Genomic DNA, 24,931 nt, shown 5'->3' with positions numbered 1-24,931 from the left:
CTTCACACACCAAACTTCACAAACGAGACACAACAGGAGAGACACTAGCCTTCAGACATGAGACTTAAGACACTAGAAAAGACAAGAGACTTAAGTACACGAGACATGAAGACTACGCTGAAGACAAATTTAAGACACGAGACATAAGTAAAAGCCATAGCTAAACACTGTCAGAAAACGAGTCTAGAAATGCTGACTAGACTCGCTGCAAACATTCAATATTTTCTCACAAGTTAAAAGATTTTTATCCACCTGATTGCCTGTACCAGACTCTCTTCATCAATCAAGTCACCTCGACCTAGATTTATTAGCACCGTTTTCTACAAAGTAAAAGGTTATAAATAAATCTTTAAAAAAAAAAAAAAATATATATATATATATATATATATATATATATATATATATATATATATATATATATATATATATATATATATCAATGTCACAAATGAATTGATGTGGTGGGAGTGGCACAGGTCTGAGTGACGTCATACAACTAAGTGAACTCTACAAGACATCGCCCAAAGGTAACAAACCTTCCACGTCTGCCAGTCCGGTCATCGAGTTTAAAGATTGGGAGATTACCAAGTGGGAGATTACCAGCCGTGGGATTAAAAGCTGGGCGATTACCAATTACCAGAGTTTCTTTCAGCTCCCACCCCCCCCCCCCCAAATAAAGTCTACCCCCCCTCCGAATAAAATGGAATTTATATATAAAACATATACTTTTCCCGGTGTAAGCCCCCCCCCCGGAAAATGTTATCCGCCCCCCCCCCCCCCCCCGCCGTTCGCTACCTACCCTCACACGACACGGCTGCAAGACGTCACCAGACAAGAGTCCCCGGGTCTCGGGTGTGGAGGGTAGGACCGTCACCAGGTAGTCGGATTGTTCTAGAACCTCCGGGAGACGAGACATGGGTCTGTAGGAGGGAGGGGGGGGGGCGTCATTGTAAATAGCGGTAAATACAACGAAAGAATGAAAATAAAGAACAATTGTATATCCAATAACGCAGTGAGATTAAACTCTTATCAACGGACAATAAATATAAACTACTTAATCAAATAATTAATTAACGTTTTAGGTGTATTATGTTGAAGTTAATTAGAACGTTTGCTAAAATAAACTGACACTGAATGAACAAAGAAGCACACACCCAGCTGATCAGCCCCAAGTGACAAACGGACTGACAAACAACTAATGAACAACAACTAAATAACTAAAAATTAGTAAAGTTCCTTTTCGAACCTGACGGTGCATGGGGCGAATGAAGAGTTCACCTGTTTATGTGACCTCAGCATAGGAAAAGATGTTATGGTCAGACGTATGTTTAGCCGCCTTTACTTTCCTTAACTTTAGCCAGGTGTCCATCAGAGATGGGTGGACTCAGTGACGCTCTACTGACTTGAACTCGGATTTGAACTCCAGGCGGGTTACTAGCCGTATGCTCTAACATTCCACCACGCCAACCATCTAATGACCAGAGACTAATGACCAGCACCACCTGGCCCGTGTTAAGTCACTTGACCAGCCACACCTACCTGACATGATCGACATAAGGGCTGGGGGATTCACCAGACTGGAACCGCCTGTCTGTGACACCTGCCCACACCTGCATGCCGAAAGACTTGCAGAAACGTGCCACTGGGGAGTGAGCAGTAAAACCAGACGTTATCAGGCTTGACGTGAAATAATTAGGTCATAACAAAGGACCGGCTACTCTTAACTTTCCCCTGGTAACTTCATCGACCAGGTGCTATATTTTATAAGCAATAACTGGGATTTTAACTAGTGGCGTCAATAGGTCGAGTGTCACACTGTTCGTTAACTGAGGGTGTCACCCCCCTTCCCCCACCCTCCAACTTTTTAGGTTTGGTGTCAGTCTCTTCTTCTACTATTTTGTTACATAACTTGATAAAACATTGTTCTGACAGTAATTTTACGATTTTTAATCGTGGTGTCACCCCTAAATGGTGTCAAACGGTGCGGAGTGTGTGTGTCCCCCCCCCCTCCTCATTCCGCCTTGTGACGCATCTGGTGTGACCTAAACCCCTTTACGTCATCGCCTACTAATTGATAACTAATCTTTATAAGGACAGAAACAGCTGTTAAAACTATATTGTTACACAGGTTAAGAAATATAACAATAAGAAATCTTGAACCTTCTCCTCCAAGCTCCCCAACTCCCAGAATGCCAACAGTTAATTCAGTCAACATCCGGTATGGCGGTGCGCATTTCCTGGAAGAGGGAATAATACAACTTTTTATAGAGGGAGACATAGATATGTACCGGGAGTGGGGGACATTACCACCGCCCCCGGAATTTTCACACTACATACACAGGCCTCAACACGACAAACTAATTTAAACTAGAGTCTGCTAATTCGTGAGTTGATTAGAGGTAAGGTAAGGTAAGATGAGGTAAGATGAGGTAAGATGAGGTAAGATGAGTTAAGGTGAGGTGAGGTGAGGTGAGGTGAGGTGAGGTGAGGTGAGGTGAGGTGAGGTGAGGTAAGGTAAGGTAAGGTAAGGTAAGGTAAGGTAAGGTAAGGTAAGGTAAGGTAAGTTAAAGTAAGGTAAGGTAAGGTAAGGTAAGGTAAGGTAAGGTGAGGTGAGGTAAGGTAAGGTAAGGTAAGGTAAGGTAAGGTAAGGTAAGGTGAGGTGAGGTGAGGTGAGGTGAGGTGAGGTGAGGCGAGGTGAGGTGAGGTGAGGTGAGCTGAGGTAAGGTGAGGTGAGGTGAGGTAAGTTGAGGTGAGGTGAGGTGAGGTACGAAGTGTTTAGACATGACACTCACTTGTCATATGAACATTTTTTCTGAGCCTCCCACGAAGCCTGGAAGTTCCTCTCACGTGACAGAATCTGACCAATCACGTACTCGGCCATCATCTGACCTCTCTGGATGAAATTGGTTCTCGTGTGTTGAAACCCTGGCGCCAACTGAAATACCCGTCACGTGACCTCATGAAAATTGTGTTTGATGATTAATACATTTTAATTGTGTCGGATTCGATATATTGGCAAAAGCAAAATTAAAATCACAGCTAAAGTAGGCTATTTACCTGAAGTTTGTCAATGTTTTTAAAGAAATAATCGACCCCTGAAATTAAAAAAAATTCACTTGCTAATAAGAATAAACACGGTTTATTATATAAAGTGTAATACAAATTGTTCCCTAGTTCGTCATTATCTCTATCTATAATGTATTCGTCGGTTTGTATGTTGTATTCGTCGGTTTGTATGTTGTATTCGTCGGTTTGTATGTTGTATTCGTCGGTTTGTATATTGTATTCGTCGGTTTGTATGTTGTATTCGTCGGTTTGTATGTTGTATTCGTCGGTTTGTATGTTGTATTCGTCGGTTTGTATGTTGTATTCGTCTTCCTATAAAATGGATTTGTTTCTTTTTTTTTTAAACTACTGTTAACTGTTAATGTACTAGTGTGCTGTACGTTCAAAAGCCACCGTTTTCAACCTATACACACCAAGAGCCCTCGCTAAACACCCCACATCCAAACAACCAGTGGCGTAGGCAGGGGGGGGGGGGGGGGTTGGGGGGGGGGGGGGTCATAACCCCCCCCCCCATAGACCCCTCGGTATATATATATATATATAAAGTATGAGGGGGGTGCAAATCGAAAGTTTGTCCCCGGGTAAAAATTGGACCCCCCTTGAGACGATCCTGGCTACGCCACTGCAAACAACCCACATCCAAACAAACACACCACATGACGGGTATAAGTGGGTTAATGTGGCGTACCTGCTGACCTGGAAAGTGTCTCTTTAATTAAGTACGAACAACGGTGGTACTAACTGTGGACATGAGTATTCACAACAACCACATAAAAACATACTTAAAAACACAACACACCGAGACACACCACATATCTAGAAAAAACAAGACACCACACACCAATACACCACACACCTAGAAGCCTCTCACCTAGACACCACACACCAATACATCACACACCTAGACACCACACACATACACCACACACCTAGACACCACACACCAATACACCACACATCTAGACACCACACACCAATACATCACACACCTAGACACCACACACCAATACACCACACACCTAGACACCACACACCAATACACCACACACCTAGACACCACACACCAATACACCACACACGTAGACACCACACACCAATACATCACACACCTAGACACCACACACATACACCACATACCTAGACACCACACACCAATACACCACACACCTAGACACCACACACCAATACATCACACACCTAGACACCACACACATACACCACACACCTAGACACCACACACCAATACACCACACACCTAGACACCACACACCAATACATCACACACCTAGACACCACACCAAACCCACATCTCCCCTGGTTAGGGTGTCCCATAATGCAGTAGGTTAGGGTGTCCTGACTGCCCAAGCTCCTCTCAAGGTCAGACTAACCTGCTGACGTCGTCTGTGCCCATCTGACCTTGTTACCAGGGCATGAAAGAAACTCTACGACGTTTCTGATCCAGCCGACCAGGTACTCGATGACGTCACCTTCTTCATCTGTACAGGAATTAATTGTACCGTTATAAGCTCGTCTACCAATTATTTTTTTTATTAACTTGCTACACCGGTCTAAGAAAAGAGTTTGAGAAGTTGTAATTAATTAGCCCGTAATTAAAATCTGATTACGATGTATCGTGTCAACACGTCCATTTAACAAGACCCACCTTCTGGATACGCCAATGGCAAAATTGACTTGACAAGACCCACCTTTTTGGCACGCCAATGACAAGATTGATTTGACAAGATCCAGCTTCTGGGCACGCCCATGGTTAGATTTTGACAGGCCCACCTTCTGGACACGCCCATGGTAAGATTTTGACAGGCCCACCTTCTGGACACGCCCATGGTAAGATTTTGACAGGCCCACCTTCTGGACACGCCCATGGTAAGATTTTGACAGGCCCACCTTCTGGACACGCCCATGGTAAGATTTTGACAGGCCCACCTTCTGGACACGCCCATGGTAAGATTTTGACAGGCCCACCTTCTGGACACGCCCATGGTAAGATTTTGACAGGCCCACCTTCTGGACACGCCCATGACCCAATTTTGACACGCCCCACCTTCTAGAAACGCCTGTGACAAGGTACTATCAAGACCCACTTTCTAAACTCACCCATGATAAGATTCTGACAAGACCCGACTTCTAAACATGTCCCTAACACAGTTTTGACAAGACCCACCTAGTAGACACGCCCATGACAAGATTTTGACACGACCCACCTTCTGGACACGCCCATGATGTAGGCAGAGTTTTCACCTGGACGTCCAGCCCATTGAGTTGACCTTTGATCTTCTCACTCAGGCCAATCAGCGGTGACATGACGTGGATAACTCGGACCCTGTTGGACATCTGGGGTAGGGAGGGATTGTGTGAATTAGAATGGACACCATGGGCGTATACGGGTAAATAACTTTTTTAATTGATACGCCTGGGCAAATATACATGCACAAGTGGACATGACTTAACTAGCAGGGAGCAAACATTGATAAACAGGAACTCGAAAAAAACTGAGAGCCGCTGACATTCACAATATACAAACTATAGACAGCACAAACGCTGATGTAACCAGAGGCGTAGCGAGGGGGGTACATATGTCCCCGGGCGCCGACCCTAGGGGCGCCAAAATGGGTTGGAAAAAAAATTAAAAGCTCATTTTAGCTGCAGTTATGCATTATAAATATAGAATATGTGGGTGGGGGCGCCGAATTGAAAGTTTGTCCCCGGGCGCCGGGAAGGGTCGCTACGCCTCTGCAGGTAACTATAGAAAGAGACAGGTGTATCTGCTAACTATTACTGTTTTTAGATGTTCATAGAATGGCAATACGTGATCGTCTAGTGGGCCTATGTATTGCATGCAACGCTAGACCATATCTTAACTCTTCTAATGAGCACTAAGCGTAGATTTTAACCTAAAGTTATCTCTATATCTAATCTCAATTGTAGGTATTAAATATCGTTGTCAATTATTTCAATAAGCGTGCGTACGCTAATCGATAACAGCTGATATTTTTCTTAGTTGATGATTGTAGTTTTGTTACGATGGACTCTCCTTCATAAACAATATTATCTTTTTAGATCGATAATTGTCCGAATCACGATCTATTCAAATGTACATGATCTAGTGCTATACAAACACAACTATAAATGCATGCTTTGGATCAGTGGATCCTGCAGCCTTTTGATTCAGCTAAAGATGATATCCTAAGAAGTCTCTAAGTCTACCAATTCACCATCAGCAAGGCGTGTACTATGTAAAGTTATTCTGGCGGTAAAAGAAAAGCTGACACCGTGTCCATGTGTCACATTTGTCAAGCCGCTTATCATGAGCTGAACCATGAACGGTATTACAATGAAAGGACTGTATCTATTATAGTCAATTCAAAGAGGTGCTTAAAAAAAAATACATAAATGTGCAAAATTACAGTATGTTGTATAGAAAGTTTCAAACTTACTTCAGCTTAAAGTTGTGTAAACTTGCAACACTAAGAGATTAAATGAAGCGACACCTTTTGTTTATATTACATACCCTGAGTTCTGAAGAGTCATTACCACTATGTTAGAGGGCCGAAGTACTTTAATAACTGAACAAATTTTATCAGGAGCTATACCTGTAAGTGTGTAGTCATTGTAAGAAGAATGTGTGTATGTATACATATATATGTCTGTGTTTATATATGGACATATCAACATCGCAGGGGCGCCGCGTACGCCCCCTGCTGCGTTTAGTATCGAATGTAATGCTCCACCCCTCCCACCCACGTGTCCCTATTTTAGGGTGCTCTTTAAAACTAATGTAGGCGTCATAGTGTTCACGGGGGTGCTCCAGGACACCTGACCGCCAGGGCGCCGGAGACACCCTTTGTTCCACTTTGACAGTAGAATCAAGTAGTACCCCTCCCGCCACATCCCCACTCAAGTGCAGGATGTTTAATCGACATAGCTGGGATATTTAACATAACTGGGATATCTAACGTAGCTGGGATATACAACAAAGCTGGGATATACAACAAAGATGGGATATCCAACATAACTGGGATATACAACATAGCTGGGATATACAACAAAGATGGGATATCCAACATAACTGGGATATACAACAAAGCTGGGATATACAACAAAGATGGGATATCCAACATAACTGGGATATACAACATAGCTTGGATATCAACATGTTTTAAACCTAATCGGCTGTTAAAGTAAGATATGTATTTTTATGGCCTGAACAGGGCCTGGCGGGAACGGCCAGTATCAAATGAAACCAATGTCCATAAAAATATTTTTTATTTTTTTCAAAACATAATCAAAGTACAAAATGCATTCTATGTTACATAAAAAAAAACAAATATGTAATACAGCATGACACCACATAATTGCCGAACACCTCCCTATACAATGTGCCTCTAGTATCCTTTGGAAAAGTCGAGTTTGTTAAGTAATTCTTCGCCTTTGATGTACCTGGTCAAGTTTTCTACATAGTTCTCTGCCACAAACTGCAGAATATAATACAACGAGATTAGAGTTACATTTGCTGAGTAGTAGTTTAACTAATTAAAATTAAAGCTAATTAAAGTGGTTAATGATTAAATGATTAAATGGAAATCCAAAGACGATTCCCGTAACGAATACTGTTCAAAGAAAAACAAAAACTTTAACCAATAGTTTCTCTGGTAGTTAGCAATAACATTAAGTAGTTGTTTTTTTTCTTAAGAGTGATCAGTCGTAGTTTAACCACAGCATCACCTTACATCACCACCTTACATCACCACCTTACAGCAGCATCTTACATCACCGCCTTACATCACCGCCTTACAGCAGCATCTTACAGCTTCACATTACATCACCAGCTTACATCACCGCCTTACATCACCGCCTTACATCACCGCCTTACATCACCGCCTTACAGCAGCATCTTACAGCTTCACATTACATCACCGCCTTACATCACCGCCTTACATCACCGCCTTACATCACCGCCTTACATCACCACCTTACATCACCACCTTACATCACCACCTTACATCACCACCTTACATCACCACCTTACATCACCACCTTACATCACCACCTTACATCACCACCTTACATCACCACCTTACATCACCACCTTACATCACCACCTTACATCACCACCTTACATCACCACCTTACATCACCACCTTACATCACCACCTTACATCACCACCTTACATCACCACCTTACAGCACCACCTTACATCACCACCTTACATCACCACCTTACAGCACCACCTTACAGCACCACCTTACATCACCACCTTACAGCACCACCTTACAGCACCACCTTACATCACCACCTTACAGCAGCATTTGCATGCCCACGTCACTACCCGACAGTTACATAAAACAGCCAACAGCAGCTGTTATCTGACTACTAACCGTGGCAGCGTTCTTGGCGATGCAGCTGTTGTGGGGGGTGATGATCACCCCGGGGAGGGTCCACAGACGGCTCGTGGGTGGCAGCGGCTCCTGGCTATGTACGTCCAACACGGCTCCACCTAGCCAGTCTTGGCTGGAGGACAGGCGAGACACAAGATTTGAGACACGAGACTTGAGACACGAGATTTGAGACACGAGATTTGAGACACGCACGAGACTTGAGAAACTTGAGACACGAAACTTGAGACACGAGATCTGAGACAACAGACTTGAGACACGAGATTTGAGACACGAGATTTGAGACACGGATTTGAGACACGCACGAGACTTGAGACACGATGTTTTGAGATACGAGACATCAGACGTACGACACAAAACTAATTCCAAAACTCAAGATTTAAAAAATGAGACATTTTGTACATAAATTAAAATCCATGAGAAAATACAGCAAGACAAAGCGAGCCCACGGTGAGCTATTGTTGTATAGACTGCTATGTTTACACCTGTCATTAATGGACCAGTTTATATTTACCTAATTGCTTGCACAAGACTGTCTTCGTCTATCAGGTCACCGCGACCTAGATTTATGAGCACCGTTTTCTAAAGAGGAAAAGGTATATATATATATATTTATATATATATATATATATATATATATATATATATATATATATATATATATATATATATATATATATACTTATCTATGTAAATGTGCATGTATAAGTATAGATGATTTAATAAGATGACGTGACGTCAACAAATGATGAGGTGGGAGCGGTTTGAGTTACGTCATACGACTAAGTTAACTCTACAAGACATTGCCCCAAGGTTAAAAACAAAACGTGTTGTTCCGGTAATCGAATTGAAAGTGACGTCTGGGCAATTACCAACTGGGCAATTACCAACTGGGCGATTATTAACTGGGCGATTACTAAGTGGTCGATTAATTGTGGTTGCTAAAGGTATTTTTTGTGTTATTAATCAGTCTTTTTGAACAAGGCTCAAATAATCGCTACCTAACAGCTACCTACCCTCTACCTACCCTCTACCTACCAGCTACCTACCCGCTACCTACCCTCTACCTACCATCTACCTACCAGCTACCTACCAGCTACCTACCAGCTACCTACCAGCTACCTACCCTCTACCTACCCTCTACCTACCCTCTACCTACCCGCTACCTACCAGCTACCTACCAGCTACCTACCCGCAGACGACACGGCTGCAAGACGTCACCAGACAAAAGTCCCCGGGTCTCGGGTGTGGAGGGTAGGACCGTCACCAGGTAGTCGGATTGTTCTAGAACCTCGGGGAGTCGAGACATGGGTCTGTATGGGGTGGGGGGCGTCATTTTAAATAGCGGTAAATACAACGAAACAATAAAAACAAAGAACACATTTGTATCTTTCTTAAAATGGTGAGATTCATCTCTTAAGAGCGGACAATTAAAAAGTTAACAAAACAAATCATTCACATTTTTTCTGATGTATTATGTTAAACTTTTAAGCAGTGACTTTATTAAATTTTTAAAAAAATGAATGATTAACCAAACACAAGCCAGCTGATCAGCTCGAAATGACAAACATACTGACAAACATACTGACAAACAACTGGCGGACAAACAATGGCCAACAGTTTAATAGCCAACAATTTTATGGCCAACAATTAAATGGCCAACAATTTAATGGCCAAAAATTTAATGCAACAATTTAATGGCCGATAATTTAATGGCCAACAATTTAATGACCAACAATTTAATGGCCAACAATTTAATGACCAACAATTTAATGGCCAATAATTTAATGGCCAACAATTTAATGACCAACAATTTAATGGCCAACAATTTAATGACCAACAATTTAAAGACCAACAATTTAATGGCCAACAATTTAATGGCCAACAACCAACTGACCAACAACTAACTGACCAACAACTAACTGACCAACAACCAACTGACCAACACCAACTGACCAACAACCAACTGACCAACAACCAACTGACCAACAACCAACTGACCAACACCAACTGACCAACAACCAACTGACCAACACCAACTGACCAACAACCAACTGACCAACAACCAACTGACCAACAACCAACTGACCAACAACCAACTGACCAACAACCAACTGACCAACACCAATGACCTCTCTAAAATCACGTGACACCGCACCTACCTGACATGATCGACATATGGGCTGGGGGATTCACCAGACTGGAACCTCCTGTCTGTGACACCTGCCCACACCTGCATGCCAAAAGACTTGCAGACACGCGCCACTGGGGAGTGAGCAGTAAAACCAGACGTTAGCGTGCATGTCGTCACAGGTTGGGGTTCACGACAAGGGGTAGGTTACTCTCTCAACCTCCACCTTCTAACTTCACTGACCGGGTAATTAATGTATAAAAAAATGACTGGAGTTCAAACTCAGGCCCTTCACGTTCATCTACCACTTGATCCCTCCACCACTCCGCCCCTAGAAGCTCGAAAACAGTTGTCAAAATTCCATTGCTATGCAGGTCAAAATGTATAACAAAAACAATTCTTCTACCTTCACGCCCAAGTTCACCAACTCCCAGAATACCAACAGTTAATTCGGTCAACATCCTGTATGGTGGCGCGCACTTCCTATAAAAGGAAATAAAACAATATGGCGTAATTTAAGAGAGGAACATACCAAGAGATTGTCAAACCGTTGGGATTAGCTGAAGGTGCTGACCTCAAATTATCGAGTTCGGGTCCGTAAATGACTCGAGAAAGGAAAAAAAAGTTCTATGTAGGGATAGAAACAAATGAACTCTGTATATCAGTTTTTCTTGCAAACATTTTTCTCCGGGCGGGGGCCTTGAAACTTTCTGGAGGGGGGATATAAATTTTCGGGGGGGGGGGGGGGAATCGGGGACGTTAGATGTCTTCGTGGCGATGCATGAAAGAAACTCTGCTTTTTTGTGTATATCGTCAGACGAGAGGTAAATTGGTAGATTGACAATCTTGTAATTAGCTGATGCTATATGTAATTAGCTGATGCTAGCTGTAATTAGCTGATGCTAGCTGTAATTAGCTGATGCTAGCTGTAATTAGCTGATGCTAGCTATAATTAGTTAGTGCTGGCTGTAATTAGCTAGCTGTAATTAGCTGATGCTAGCTGTAATTAGCTAGCTGTAATTAGCTGATGCCAACTGTAATTAGCTAGCTGTAATTAGCTGATGCTAGCTGTAATTAGCTGATTAGAAGTAAGGTTAAAACATAAGACATGACACTCACTTGTCATAAGAACATTTTTTCTGAGCCTCCCACGAAGCTAGGAAGTTCCGCTCACGTGACAAGATCTGACCAATCACGTACTCGGCCATCATCTGACCTCTCTGGATAAAATTGGTCCTCGTCTGCTGAAACCCTGGCGCCAACTGAAATATCAGTCTGATGACGTCATTGCTCATCGGAAATTGTATTTCGTAATCAGTCTGTAACGATACCCAACTGGCTACATTTTGGAAACGTAAAATAAAACGTAACTGACTATTTACCTTAAGTCTGTCAATGTTCTTAAAGAAATAATCAACCCCTGAAATAGAAACACTCGTTAATAAGAATAGGCAAGTTGTATTGTATACACATTGTAAGAGTAAAATGTTCCCCACTAAGTAGTTATGTCTAGATTGAATATTTTGGTCTGTATGCGCTTTACGTCTTACAGTCTAATGTATTTGTCTGTTTCTATGTTGTTTTTGTTTATGATGTATGTGTATGTTTGTATTGGTGGGCGAAGTGTCAGAGCTATACATTGTTGAGTACTACAAGTGTTGTGAGGGGTCATCAGGTACATCTTCTATTCGCCAAGACCACACATCCTGTGTATGGGTATGAGTGGGTTCATGAGGTGTGTGTGTTGATCCGGTGTGTGTCTTTTTCATTCAGAACGTGGTGCTAAATGTGGAAATGCGTGCTCACGGCTAACACACTCTAAGAGATCACATAACAAAACATCACATACCCAGACACCCCTCACATCAAGGCAACACACACATCAAGACACCAAACACATCAAGACTCCCCACACTACATCGCACACATCAAGAAACCACACACAGCAATACACCCACACATCAAGGCACCACATACATCAAGACACTCCACACATCAAGACACCACGCACCTAGAGGCACCAAGACACTGACTCCACACATCAAAACACTTAGGCATCACACACCACAAACCAAGACACCACACACAAAACACCTTATTCAAATACACCAGACACAAATAAACCACACACAGACACCACATCAAAAACACCCAGACACCACACACATCTCTCCCTTCTCCAGGTCCCGACTGCCCCAATTCCTTACAAGGTCAGACTAACCTGCTGACGTCGTCTGTGCCCATTTGACCTTGTTGTCCGGCCTTGAAAGAAACTCCACGACATTTTTGATCTGGCCCACCATATACTCTATGACCTCACCATCTTCATCTGTCCAAGAAATAATTTTTACCGTCAGAAGATCGACTAATTACCAAATTTTATTTAATTATCTCGCTAAACCGGTCCAAGTTAAGAGTTTGAGTTTGTACTTAATTAGCCCGTAATTAAACGTCTTTGAAAACGATTCACCGAATGAACACAGTTGGGGGAGAAGATAAACTCTCCCTTCCGAAAGGTCGGACTATTTTATTGGTTCCTGTTACTACATATTTTAAATTCTTCACAAATGGTTACCTACCAAATTCCTACACAATTCTACATTTTTTCTTGACCTATTTCTAATGTTGCCGAAATTGGCGTGATCACAGACACGTACATTTAAGGTGTTGACAAGGCCCACCTTCTAGGCAAGCCCATGGCAATATTTTGAAAGAACCCACCTCATGGACACGCCCCACCTTTATATACGCCCATGACAAGATTTTGATACGACCCACCTTCTGGACACGCCCATGATGTAGGCAGAGTTTTCACCTGGACGTCCAGCCCATTGAGTTGACCTTTGATCTTCTCACTCAGACCAATCATCGGTGACATGACGTGGATAACTCGGACCTGGTTTGACATCTGGGGGAGGGAGGGGGGGGGGGGGAGGGGGAGGGGATTGTTTGTATTAGACTGGTCTCGCTGAATCTAATTGGGCGAATATCCACATAAAGATGGACACAAACTTAAAAATGGATATGACTTTGCAAATATGAAAACGACTGGAGAAATATAAGGTGAAAAATGAACACGCACGATTAAACTCTTATTTTTAAAAATGGACATAACTCTGCTAGCATAGAAAATAAATACAAGTTAGAATTCGACAAGATATGTTTGTGGACCTCTAAACAGTCTAGTTTGCATCATACGCTCAGCCAAAATATTTCTTTAGAAATTAATTAAGCATCAAATTAAGTCAAATTCGATGCCAGATTGCATTGATATGGTTATTGACCCACGTACCTAGTTTCAGAAAAATTGGTTTGTTAGTAGTGGTCGAAATTTCACTCGGCAGTTTCAATCCATGGCGAAGTGCGACTAAAGTACGACATGGGAAGCAACTTAAATAAAAACTTGTAAAAACAACCTCTAAACGTAGATTTTTTATCTAAACACATCTCGAACTCTAATGTTAACGGTAAGTGAAGGAATCTAATAAACGTGGTACTGCTTATCGATGACAACTGATATTTTACATTTGTCCGTTCATGATTGTAATTTGATATGATCGATTCTACTTCATATACAATATTTTCTTTCCTTTAAATCGATCACTTACCATTCACCCGTCGCTCTACTGTTCTATAAACACAACTATAAAAGCATGCTTTGGATCAGTTAATCCAGCATCATTTTGATTCAACTAAAGATGATATCCTATGAAGTCTCTAAGTCCACCAATTCACCATCAGCACAGCGTGTACTAAGTAAAATTATTCTAGCGGTAAAAGGAAAGCTGACACCGTGTCAATGTGTCACATTTGTCAGGCCGCTTATCATGAGCTAAAAGCTGAACGATGAACAGTATTACAATGTAAGGACTGTGTTTATTATAGTTAATTCAAAGAGAGGTTAAAAAACACAATAAATAAATGAGCAAAATTAATGTATGCTGTGTAGAAAGTTTCAAACAACTTACTTCAGCTTAAAGTTGTGTAGACTTGCAACACTGGGAGATGGAATGAAGCGACACCTTTTGTTTATATTACATACCCAGAGTTCTGAAGAGTCATTACCACTATGTTAGAGGGCCGAAGTACTTAAACAACTGAACAAATTTTATCAGGAGCTATACCTGTAAGTGTGTAGTCATTGTAAGAAGAATGCGTGCATGCATACATATATATGTATATGTTTATATATGGACATATAGACTCTATATGTCAATAGCGGTGTCTATATATTTTATGGGTTTTATCAACACGTCGTTATTGAATCTTAGTTGTCGGGGCGCGGATTTGTCCATACCGTGACGCCCCTGGGTGTGATGTTTGAACGCCTTAAGTGTATCTTTATCACCCTCCGCAAGGGTGAGGTAGAATACACGTCTGCGTCCGCCCAGAGGTCAGGGGCGTTGTGTGGTGCTCTGTGGGTTACACTCTCTCAGGGGCGTCGTGTGGCGTTCTCAAAAGCTACAGCCTACACCATCTTAGGGGCGCGGGTGCGTCACCTTCAGTGGTTTAGTATCAAATACAACATAGCTGGGATATACAACATAGCTTGGATATACAACATAGCTGGGATATTTAACAGCTGGGAAATCTAACAGCTGAGATATACAACATAACTGGGATATCTAACATAACTGGGATATCTAACATAGCTGGGATATCTAACATAACTGGGATATCTAACATAGCTGGGATATCTAACATAGCTGGGATATCTAACATAGCTGGGATATGTAACACAGCTGGGATATATAAAACATAGCTGGGATGTCTAACATAGCTCGGATATCTGACATAGCTGGGATATCTAACATAGCTGGGATATGTAACACAGCTGGGATATATAAAACATAGCTGGGATGTCTAACATAGCTCGGATATCTGACATAGCTAGGATATGTAACATAGCTGGGAAATGTAACACGGCTGGGATATATAAAAACATAGCTGGGATGTCTAACATAGATGCCATATCTAACATAGCTTAGATATGCAACATAGCTGGGCAGCCTTACGCCCCTTGAAGCAGCCCTCAAACATGTAACAAAAGCCCTCACTGACAGAAGGACAGATAACATTGACAAGTTGATCACGGTCGAGTGTCCAGTGGTTCTCAAAGTTTACCAGAATATGCCCGAGAGGGCAAAAAGTGCTTAAAATCATCAGATAAAGTTTAGCTGTTGTTAGTAAAGAATTAAAAAACAAAACAAAAAAAATTTAATGATGTATTGCCGTGGTGTTTATATATAGGCTATTACAAACATACAGTACAACATTGACTTATGTAACGATGGCGTGTGCTATGTGGGGGTGTAGCTAATGTTTTGTGATAGGGATGGTTTCCCCCGGGCCTTATTGTAGGTGGGGGAAGACAAAGTTGGGTGCCCACCACCGGAAACAGATGTGTGTCAACGCCACTATAAACCAGAGTGTGTGGAAAATGTAAACCGGTTGCTAGGCAACAAGTGTGAAACAATGTCAAATGTTAGGTTTAGCAAAAACCTTCAGAAAATATGAAAATAAAATAAAAACAAAGCGGAACATGGAGTTGTTTTTGTATCTTTTAGTTTTATTGAGAGTTCAGAATTAAAATAATGTGTTAGTATGTGTAGCCGTCAAGCTGTGCAGCCGTCAAGCTGTGCAGCCGTGCTCGGCTTGAGCCATCACAGCTAGTCCAGTTGTATGCAAGCCATCTGGGTGCAGATCAAATTTCCGGTATCTGAACATCTGCAGGTGTTGCAGTCACCTGACGGCACTGCCTCACCTGCCCGGTACACCTGGTTAAAGAATACAAACAGGTGTATCATACAGACAGGTGTATCATACAGACAGGTGTATCATACAGACAGGTTTATCATACAGGCATGTGTATGATACAGACAGGTGTATAATACGTACAGGTGTATCATACAGACAGGTGTATCATACAGGCAGGTGTATCATACAGACAGGTGTATCATACAGGCAGGTGTATCATACAGACAGGTGTATCATACAGACAGGTGTATCATACAGCCATGTGTATGATACAGACAGGTGTATCATACAGCCTGGTGTATCATAGAGACAGGTGTATCATACAGCCAGGTGTATCATACAGGCAGGTGTATCATACAGGCAGGTGTATCATAGAGACAGGTGTATCATACAGCCAGGTGTATCATAGAGACAGGTCTATCATACAGGCAGGTGTATCATAGAGACAGGTGTATCATACAGGCAGGTGTATCATAGAGACAGGTGTATCATACAGCCAGGTGTATCATAGAGACAGGTGTATCATACAGCCAGGTGTAGAGACAGGTGTATTAAATTAACAGGTGTATCTTAAATACAGCTGTACACCGCTTAATAGGCTGGTGGCGTTATGGGGTTGGTATAAAAGTGACCTTCACAGTGCTCGGCCTAACAACCTTGACCTAACAGAGCTGGTCTCTAGGTCACTATGTTGACTGACAACCCAAACAGATGAGCCAGAGTTCTTCCCAAGTGGTGATCGGCGTGTTTGAATACGGAGCGTTCTGGCGTTCATAAGACGAGTTTTTTGTAATGTAACGCCCTGTGCTTGCTGACGCCCTGACTTAGTGACGCCCTGTGCTTGCTGACGCCCTGACTTAGTGACGCCCTGTGCTTGCTGACGCCCTGACTTAGTGACGCACTGTGCTTGCTGACGTCCGGACTTAGTGACGCACTGTGCTTGCTGACGCCCTGTCCTTAGTGACGCCCTGTACTTGCTGACGCCATGTCAGTAAAGTGAAGCCCTGTTTTTGGTGGCTAAGTGAGCCTGGTGACGCCTATTTTAATGTTAACTTTCACATTTCCCCAGGCGTTTGAACTTTACAACTGTAACTCCTCTCCCCCACCTCCTCAACCAAAAAACTATCATTAATGAATCCACATTTTTATTTTTTGGGTCACATCTACTTTCTAATGAATGAAAACTCAGATGAAAATATTCTCAAAGCTAACTATTGTACGTTGTTCGCCTTCCCGTTGTTCTCACAAGTCGGCTCCTCCACCACCAGTCTCAGGCACGCCATTAAGGTGCACATAACAATCCCGGGGCTTGCACATCTGCAGGTGTTGCAGTCTCCTGATGGCACGGCATCACCTACCTGGTACACCTGCATTAGAGAGACGGAGAAGCACGTCAGAAATCACATTCTGAGGTTGACCCTTTATACAATGTATAGATGTCAAATATCACATTCTGAGGCTGGCCCTTTATACAATGTATAGGAAAACTATCAAATCGTCCGCTTGATTTCTTCCACAGATGTTGCAAAGGTTGATTCGTGCTATGTCACGATTTACTGTTTACAAAAATCACGGCGACTAACTAGTTGAGAGATTAATAATAGTTAGATCGATACCTTATTGATCACAAGGCTATTTTAGTGAGTATTTTTTAAATAATATACATTGTTGTTTTTTTTTTCATTAATATCATACAAACATATGCACTGTACTTAACATGCCAACTGGATGTCAATTTAAAATGTTGCTTTACTTTTAAATTTTACAACGAAGTGGATTATTTGTAAGGGACTTGATCGAAAAAGGAAAAAAACAGTGATCAGAAACTAGATAATAATAAAAGTGAGTACCTTCCCTCCTTTGGTGCACGTCACTCGTTTAGATTGTTTATCGCTGATTGATAAACCCGAAGTCACGCAGTTCACAATGAAGATGATGATTAGAGTTGACATTAGATTCATGATGACGGGGCTCTAAGAAATCTTTCTGCTGCAAGTGTTGATGTGGTCTGTAGAAAGAACAAGACAAATCCGTTTTTACATCTAGTGGTCAAGAAAGTAAATCTCATCAGTGAAACTCGTTGAAATTAATCGGCAAAACGGAAAGCAAGGCAATGAAAAAATTAACGGTTTATCACTATTACGTCCCTAAAAAAACATCCTTAAATTTTTATTATGGCAAATCAGCAAAGGATAATTAAATTCAATCGGAAAAATGATAATTAAGTCACAGTCAATTGTAACTACGTCCAGTCAGAAAAAAATCATCTAATTAGTCAGTAAAACATATTTAAAGTCAATCATAAAATTTACAAATAAACATACACAGGTAAATTAATTATGGTATGACCCTCTTTACACTAATTACCTTAAAGGTAGCTTAAGAATACCTTACCACAAATATGTTTCACTGAGCTTAATCTGCCTATGTATCACCACTGTATGTTCATACACGGCACTTTTATACAAGTAAAGGCAGACTTTTTAAGGCGAGGTTTGAAATCACACGCTAGACACATATACTGGGAGCAAAATATACCGTTTCAATTTGTTTTTCTCTAATTAAAAATCACAGCTTAGTAAAACAAAAATAGTATTAGCTAAAGACTGGAATAGAAAACTTTGATTGTCCAGGGATTTTTTACAAGCAACATGTGTCTAACGCATACAATACTTGAGAGGTAATATTTGAGAAGGTTATTTTTTAATTAAAATATGTTTTTAACTTACATGCACTGGCGGAGCGAGGTCGGGTGTCATATAGTGCGGTAGGTTAGGGTGTCACATGGTGTGGTAGGTTAGGGTGTCACCTGGTGTGGTAGGTTAGGGTGTCATATGGTGCTAGGGTGTCTGATGGTGTGGTAGGTTAGGGTGTCATATGGTGTGGTAGGTTAGGGTGTCACCTGGTGCTAGGGTGTCTGATGGTGCGGTAGGTTAGGGTGTCATGTGGTGATGCGGTAGGTTAGGGTGACACATGGTGTGGTAGGTTAGGGTGGCACATGAAGTTAGGGAGTCACGTGGTGTTAGGGTGTCACATGGTGTGGTAGGTTAGGGTGTCATGTGGTGGTGCGGTAGGTTAGGGTGACACATTGTGTTAGGGTGTCACATGGTGCGGTAGGTAGGGTGACACATGGTGTTAGGGTGTCACATGGTGTTAGGGTGTCACATGGTGTGGTAGGTTAGGGTGTCATGTGGTGGAGCGGTACGTTAGGGTGACACATGGTGTTAGGGTGTCACATGGTGTGGTAGGTTAGGGTGACACATGGTGTGGTAGGTTAGGGTGACACATGGTGTTATGATGTCACATGATGTGGTAGGTTAGGCTTTGGTTTATGAATACTACACTATTAATTTCAAGATATTTTATTTTTCGTTAGAGATGCCTCAATTAAAAGCAAATTGTTTACATCAAACCGTTTATAATTGTTATTGTTAAATTATTATGTACTGTTCTTTAACCAGCCCACCTCTGATCACGTGACCTATGCACTCACAGTGGCACCTATATAGGGCCTGCTCATTGGGCCCCGAACTCGCCCTAGATTTCCCACAATTTATTTTTAGATTGAACGCGTATTAAACATGTCCAACGCATGCGCAAACACATGCCCCAAGTTTAGTTGGCACGTGCTGCCATCTGCATGTTAAGGTCGGAAACTTTTCAGACCACCCATGTGGGTTATGTGACCCTGAATTACTGCACCGGAATATAACGTCACTACACTCTACATAATGACGCGACTAGTTTGCCTAAAACTTTTTTTTTCTATCAGCAATGATCCCAAAAATTCCTATATGACTACGAAAGTATTTGACAGCTTTTAACAAAATCGATGTAAATTTAAATTTTGTGGACGAAACAAATAATTTCTTTTGTATTAGCCACGGTAGAAGATGGACGCGGTGGTTTTCTGTTTGTCTGTCCGCGCCTATGAACAATTTGGATACCTGGCGATTCACCGGGTGCTAATGGACTTGCCCAATTTAAACATCGCTCACCGTTCGTTCAACCCAGCATTGGCTAAACTGGGTTCGAAAGTTACAGACGGAAATCGTGATATCAAAAATCGCTAGCTTGCTATTGTAGAGTTGACCATGATGAAGATGATGCTAGTCCTGATCAGTTGTGTCTGCTCACTGTTGACTTCCGCTGCTGCGCGCGCACCGGAGACGACGTTTTTGGCATATGAACAGCTCAGGCGGGACGTGCTGAATCGGACAACCGTTGTGAACCAGATCCCTGCCGGGTTCATGAACACAACAGGTCGCCCCTACCCGATGTCCATCGGGCTTTTACCCATTGACGTCATCGAAGTCGATGACATTAAGCAGGTAACTCTCTCATTGTCTCATCATCCAGGTAACTATCAACTTTCCTCAACTTTCAATGGACACCAGCGAGAAAAGTCTCAAAGGTATTTGAGAGGTCCATAAATTAATTTTAAAATCTTGCACGGCGTAGTTACAATTAATATGGTTATAAAATCCTGTCTGTCTGGGTTTTTTTTCGGACTTTACTAAAGATTGGATGTATTTGATGTTTTTAATATTTTCGGTAAACTAAATAATTTTTAAAAAAAAAAAGCAGAAACAATTTAGTTTTCACGTGTAATGGCGACATAAACAATAGCATCCTGCTATTCGATAGGCCGCCACAAATTTTATAGTACACATTGTAAGCTAAAAATAGAAAAACTAGGTCATGGTGTTTAAATTTGCATTGTTATTTAAAAACCTGATCTGCAAAGTTTTGTAAACAAAAAAACTATAAAGTGGGGCTGTCAGAATTCGATCACGGAGTTCCTGTACAGCCAATCAATATTTGTCTTACGAAAGTGAAACATCGGGTTATAACTTAGGCTTGATGAAAATAAATAGAAATGTAGCCTTAAACTCAACAAATTATTTTCAAGTTCTCTGGATCTGCAACTTGTATAGCATTGATTCTAAAAATATTAAATTTCTGAATTAATTTTAGGCTTAAGTTTTTAATAAAATTTTATCTTTTATTATTTGTATGGTCCTAAATCTAAAAAAGCACATTTTTATTCCATGTCAACAACGTTACGGAAGGATTTTCGTCAACTCACAGGTGTCCATTTCCTCAAACCCTGACGCTTTTCTACCGGACCAAATCGTTTTTCCAAACCCCAAAGTAAATGTTTTCTTACACCACGACTTGAAAAGTGCCATTAACGCGACAAAACTAAAATAAAATCTATCATCTAGCAAACGCATTTTTACAAGCGTGTATTGAACTTAACTCATATCATTGTCTTTTATATACGTACTCGCTTCGTCGTGTGTCGAAACATGCTAACTATCCCCAGTTGTAACCCATCTTTCTTGTGCTAGTTTCTCCAACTGTCAACCCATCTTTGTTGTGCTAGTTTCTCCAACTGTCCCCAGTGGTAACCCATCTTTCTTGTGCTAGTTTCTCCAACTGTCCCCAGTGGTAACCCGTCTTTCTTGTGCTAGTTTCTCCAACTGTCCCCAGTGGTAGCCCATCTTTCTTGTGCTAGTTTCTCTAAATGTCCCTTGTGGTAACCCATCTTTCTTCTCATGCTATACTCTAGATCACCTGTCTTTTTAAGTCTCTTTTCATCTTGGTAATTCTCGATGATATCCCTCTTGTAACTATCCATAACGTATAGTAAATAATTTCAGTTTCTGACCGTTGTCGTCTACATAAACCTGACCTGGGCCGAACCCACCTTGCAATGGACACCAGCTGACCACGAGGACATAGACACCTTGTACCTGCCCAGCAACCTCCTGTGGACGCCGGAAATCACCGTCGCCATCGGAGACACCCAGACCCTCAATCTGGAACTGGACGACACGCTGATAGTCAGCTCCAGTGGTACGGTATCCTCCCAGCGCCAGCAGTACCTGACCTTCCGGTGTGAGATCAACTTCCTTAAATACCCCTTCGACTCACAGGCCTGCTACATCGGGTTTTATCCCAGTAAAACGCACCCCAGTCCGTACTTTACCATCACGACACTCCCATTGAACTTTAAGCGCCTGTACAATGTGCCAGGAGAATGGGAACTTGTCGACTACGGTCATGAAATGGTCGACACGAACTCATCCCTCCCTCTCACCGTGTACCCTCGGTACAACTTCATCCTACGGCGTCGGTATCTCTACTACGTCATCACCATCATCTTCCCCCTGGTACTGACCTCCCTCATGATACCCCTGGTCTTTCTCATCCCGACCCGGACGGGGGAGAAAATTTCATACCTGGTGGCTATTTTTACATCGACGGCCATCTTTCTCAACTTTATCAGGTGAGATTTCATTCCGGTAATTTGTTACGTGACGGTATCTTTTAGTATAATTTGTGTGACGCTGGGTCTACTCTTGTGTCGCAATATGTATTTCATGTAAATAACATATTATGTATATCATGTAAACCCTCTGCTGTTGTCAGTGTGGTCATGCCGAGAGGACTGACCTCTCTACCCTACCTGGCCGTTCTGCTGGTTGAGGTCATGTTTGAAGGACTGGCCGCCATTTTCGCTGCGCTGGCTGTGGTCACCAAGTTTGATGAAGAGGAGCACGTAAGTTACATTGTTTTAGTGTCACGTGATCAGCTGGTTATCGTTTGCATTTTGGTATTGAGTTGGGAAAATGTGTCTGCTTAATGAAGCTTTTTTTTTACTATTAATTTTTTATTATTAGAATTATTAACAAATGGTGTGCGTTTGTTTCTGCGTGCGTGCGTCCATGCTTGTTTGCGTATGCTTGTGTGTACATACTTGCGTGTATGCGTGTTTATATGAATACTAACTGTATACCCGTGCTCCGCCACGGTAAATCTTTTTTAAATGTACCAACTTGGGAACATAATTAAAATAAACACAATACAAACACAACACAAACGCAACACAAATGAAACACAAACACAACCGCAAACAAAACACAAACACAAACACAACAAAAATACAACACAAACACAACACAAACACAACACAAATACAACACAACGCAAACACAACACAAACAAACACAAATATAAACACAATAGTAAACACAAAAGAAAACACAAACACCACACAAACACAAAAGAAAACACAGACACAATGCAAACAAACACAATGCAAACACAAACGAAAACACAAACGCAACACACAAACACAACACACAAACACAAAAGACAACACTCTTAAATTTGCATTCACATTTTGCTAATTACATTATTGCAACAATAATTCCCTCATGGAGGTCTTCAGAATTTGCATTCACATTTTGCTAATTATATTATTGCAACAATAATTCCTTCTAGGAGATCTGTAGATTTTGCATTCACATTTTTTATTACGTGAGTTGAATTTATTTTTAAATTACCTCCCTTGGAAAATTATAAAACAGTTTAATTAATTCGTTTTTTCGACCCTATTATTAAAATGTATCCATTTTTTTTTTTAGAAATCTTAACGAAAATGATATTTGACATTGTTCCTTTTAATATGTTTTAGCAATGTGCGAGTTTCTTATATTTTGTTTACGTTATGCAAAAGAGTAAAAACAGTGGCAACTATAAAATTAATTTAACTCGTTATTTAAACAAACCCTACTCTCTTCTTTATTATAAGTCACTGCGATGCAAGTAAAAAGCACGACATGTGATTTGTTTACTTTTATGGTTCCAAAATCTATAGCTTATATTATAGATGGGGTGCAAATTCTACTAAGGTATTATTAATACAAGCAACTGATTTGTAAGAATGTATACAAAAACCTATTGTTTTGGTTTCCAAAAGCACCACTAGGTCTAGATTTAAAACAAAAAAAACACCTGATCTATTTCAATTCTTTCAGCACTACAAAGAGAAGAAACTCACTAGCACGCTGCAAGCAGTGAAAGTAAGGAAAGTAGACGTCGCACCACTGGGACTTCCCAAAAAAACACCAGATGAACACAACTCAGACAAAGTCACAACAAAAAACAAACGACCGACCCTCACATCTAGACAACTGGATCGGGTTTTCCTCTACGTGTTCTTTGGCGTGCAACTTGTGTTTTTAGCTTGCTTGTTTGGTTGCACAGGCTGGATTTGAAAATTTAAGTAGTAACAGAGGATAGGGATATAGAATGGCATCGTTTAATGGTAGTTTGAGCAACGGAAAACATACTGTCAGTCACATAGAAATAGTTTTTTAAAAATATTTTAATGAAACTTTTATTTTATGGCAGTTAAAATAATTTTAATGACATTCGTCGCGATTATAGATCTACCTATTTTATTTATTTATTTTTATGTATCATTATTTATTGAATTTTAATTAAACAATGGTATTTGGCTCTTTTTTGTGTTTTTGTTGTGAGGCAACAAGACCACGCAACCCATATTTTTTTTTATTAAGCCAAATGTAATATACCCTAGAATCATGCATTGCAAACTTTATTTCTTTGTGCAGTGGTCATTTTGATCAGTAAAACTAATATTTAATATTTTTTTTATTATTATTAGAAGTATAGTATTAATAAAGAAAAAGTAATTCAAACAAACACAAAATTTTAAAAAGTAGCTATTGTATTATTATGTTTATT

At 41.1% G+C, this 24,931-nt stretch overlaps 3 protein-coding genes and 2 long non-coding RNA genes across 5 annotated transcripts; 1 reads left to right on the top strand and 4 right to left on the bottom strand.

Moving 5' to 3' along the window:
* Positions 1-233: 233 nt before the first annotated feature.
* Positions 234-6,636, bottom strand: LOC131930357 (glyoxylate reductase/hydroxypyruvate reductase-like). The gene is made up of 9 exons (XM_059286813.1): positions 6,522-6,636; positions 5,289-5,418; positions 4,455-4,562; positions 3,058-3,095; positions 2,793-2,935; positions 2,161-2,237; positions 1,540-1,642; positions 800-920; positions 234-320 (listed from the first exon to the last, which is right to left on the bottom strand). Exons 2-9 carry the CDS (start codon positions 5,416-5,418, stop codon positions 234-236), a joined length of 807 nt encoding a protein of 268 aa, XP_059142796.1. The 5' UTR covers positions 6,522-6,636.
* A 731-nt stretch (positions 6,637-7,367) lies between these two features.
* LOC131930352 (uncharacterized) lies at positions 7,368-9,064 on the bottom strand. The gene is made up of 3 exons (XR_009384117.1): positions 8,996-9,064; positions 8,464-8,596; positions 7,368-7,559 (listed from the first exon to the last, which is right to left on the bottom strand). It is a non-coding gene; the product is annotated as an uncharacterized LOC131930352 (long non-coding RNA).
* Positions 9,065-9,658: 594 nt separating this feature from the next.
* LOC131930356 (uncharacterized) lies at positions 9,659-13,514 on the bottom strand. The gene is made up of 7 exons (XM_059286812.1): positions 13,391-13,514; positions 12,834-12,941; positions 11,995-12,032; positions 11,732-11,874; positions 11,019-11,095; positions 10,644-10,746; positions 9,659-9,794 (listed from the first exon to the last, which is right to left on the bottom strand). Exons 1-7 carry the CDS (start codon positions 13,488-13,490, stop codon positions 9,659-9,661), a joined length of 705 nt encoding a protein of 234 aa, XP_059142795.1. The 5' UTR covers positions 13,491-13,514.
* A 4,089-nt stretch (positions 13,515-17,603) lies between these two features.
* Positions 17,604-18,877, bottom strand: LOC131930364 (uncharacterized). The gene is made up of 3 exons (XR_009384118.1): positions 18,737-18,877; positions 18,220-18,377; positions 17,604-17,736 (listed from the first exon to the last, which is right to left on the bottom strand). It is a non-coding gene; the product is annotated as an uncharacterized LOC131930364 (long non-coding RNA).
* A 1,589-nt stretch (positions 18,878-20,466) lies between these two features.
* Positions 20,467-24,438, top strand: LOC131930355 (neuronal acetylcholine receptor subunit beta-3). The gene is made up of 4 exons (XM_059286811.1): positions 20,467-20,700; positions 22,036-22,664; positions 22,808-22,937; positions 24,199-24,438. Exons 1-4 carry the CDS (start codon positions 20,467-20,469, stop codon positions 24,436-24,438), a joined length of 1,233 nt encoding a protein of 410 aa, XP_059142794.1.
* Positions 24,439-24,931: the final 493 nt, after the last annotated feature.

This window comes from Physella acuta, unplaced genomic scaffold (assembly GCF_028476545.2).
Source record: "Physella acuta isolate Inbredline_101_S28 unplaced genomic scaffold, ASM2847654v3 ptg001761l, whole genome shotgun sequence".
Lineage (NCBI taxonomy): Eukaryota > Metazoa > Mollusca > Gastropoda > Physidae > Physella > Physella acuta.
Note: the sequence above shows the minus strand (reverse complement) of the source record. Positions and strands in the feature narration are given on the sequence as shown.

Coding starts and splice junctions, on each gene's coding strand:
- LOC131930357 (XM_059286813.1), bottom strand. CDS start 5,418: ATGTCCAACAGGGTCCGAGTTATCCACGTCATGTCACCGCTGATTGGC. Junction 2,238..2,792: donor AAAAAATGTTCATATGACAA/GTGAGTGTCATG, acceptor TCCCTCTTCCAG/GAAATGCGCACCGCCATACC. Junction 921..1,539: donor CCTTATGTCGATCATGTCAG/GTAGGTGTGGCT, acceptor TCCCTCCTACAG/ACCCATGTCTCGTCTCCCGG.
- LOC131930356 (XM_059286812.1), bottom strand. CDS start 13,490: ATGTCACCGATGATTGGTCTGAGTGAGAAGATCAAAGGTCAACTCAAT. Junction 12,942..13,390: donor ATCATGGGCGTGTCCAGAAG/GTGGGTCGTATC, acceptor TTTCTTGGACAG/ATGAAGATGGTGAGGTCATA. Junction 10,747..11,018: donor TGGTGAACTTGGGCGTGAAG/GTAGAAGAATTG, acceptor CTCACTCCCCAG/TGGCGCGTGTCTGCAAGTCT.
- LOC131930355 (XM_059286811.1), top strand. CDS start 20,467: ATGAAGATGATGCTAGTCCTGATCAGTTGTGTCTGCTCACTGTTGACT. Junction 22,665..22,807: donor ATCTTTCTCAACTTTATCAG/GTGAGATTTCAT, acceptor TGCTGTTGTCAG/TGTGGTCATGCCGAGAGGAC. Junction 22,938..24,198: donor AGTTTGATGAAGAGGAGCAC/GTAAGTTACATT, acceptor CAATTCTTTCAG/CACTACAAAGAGAAGAAACT.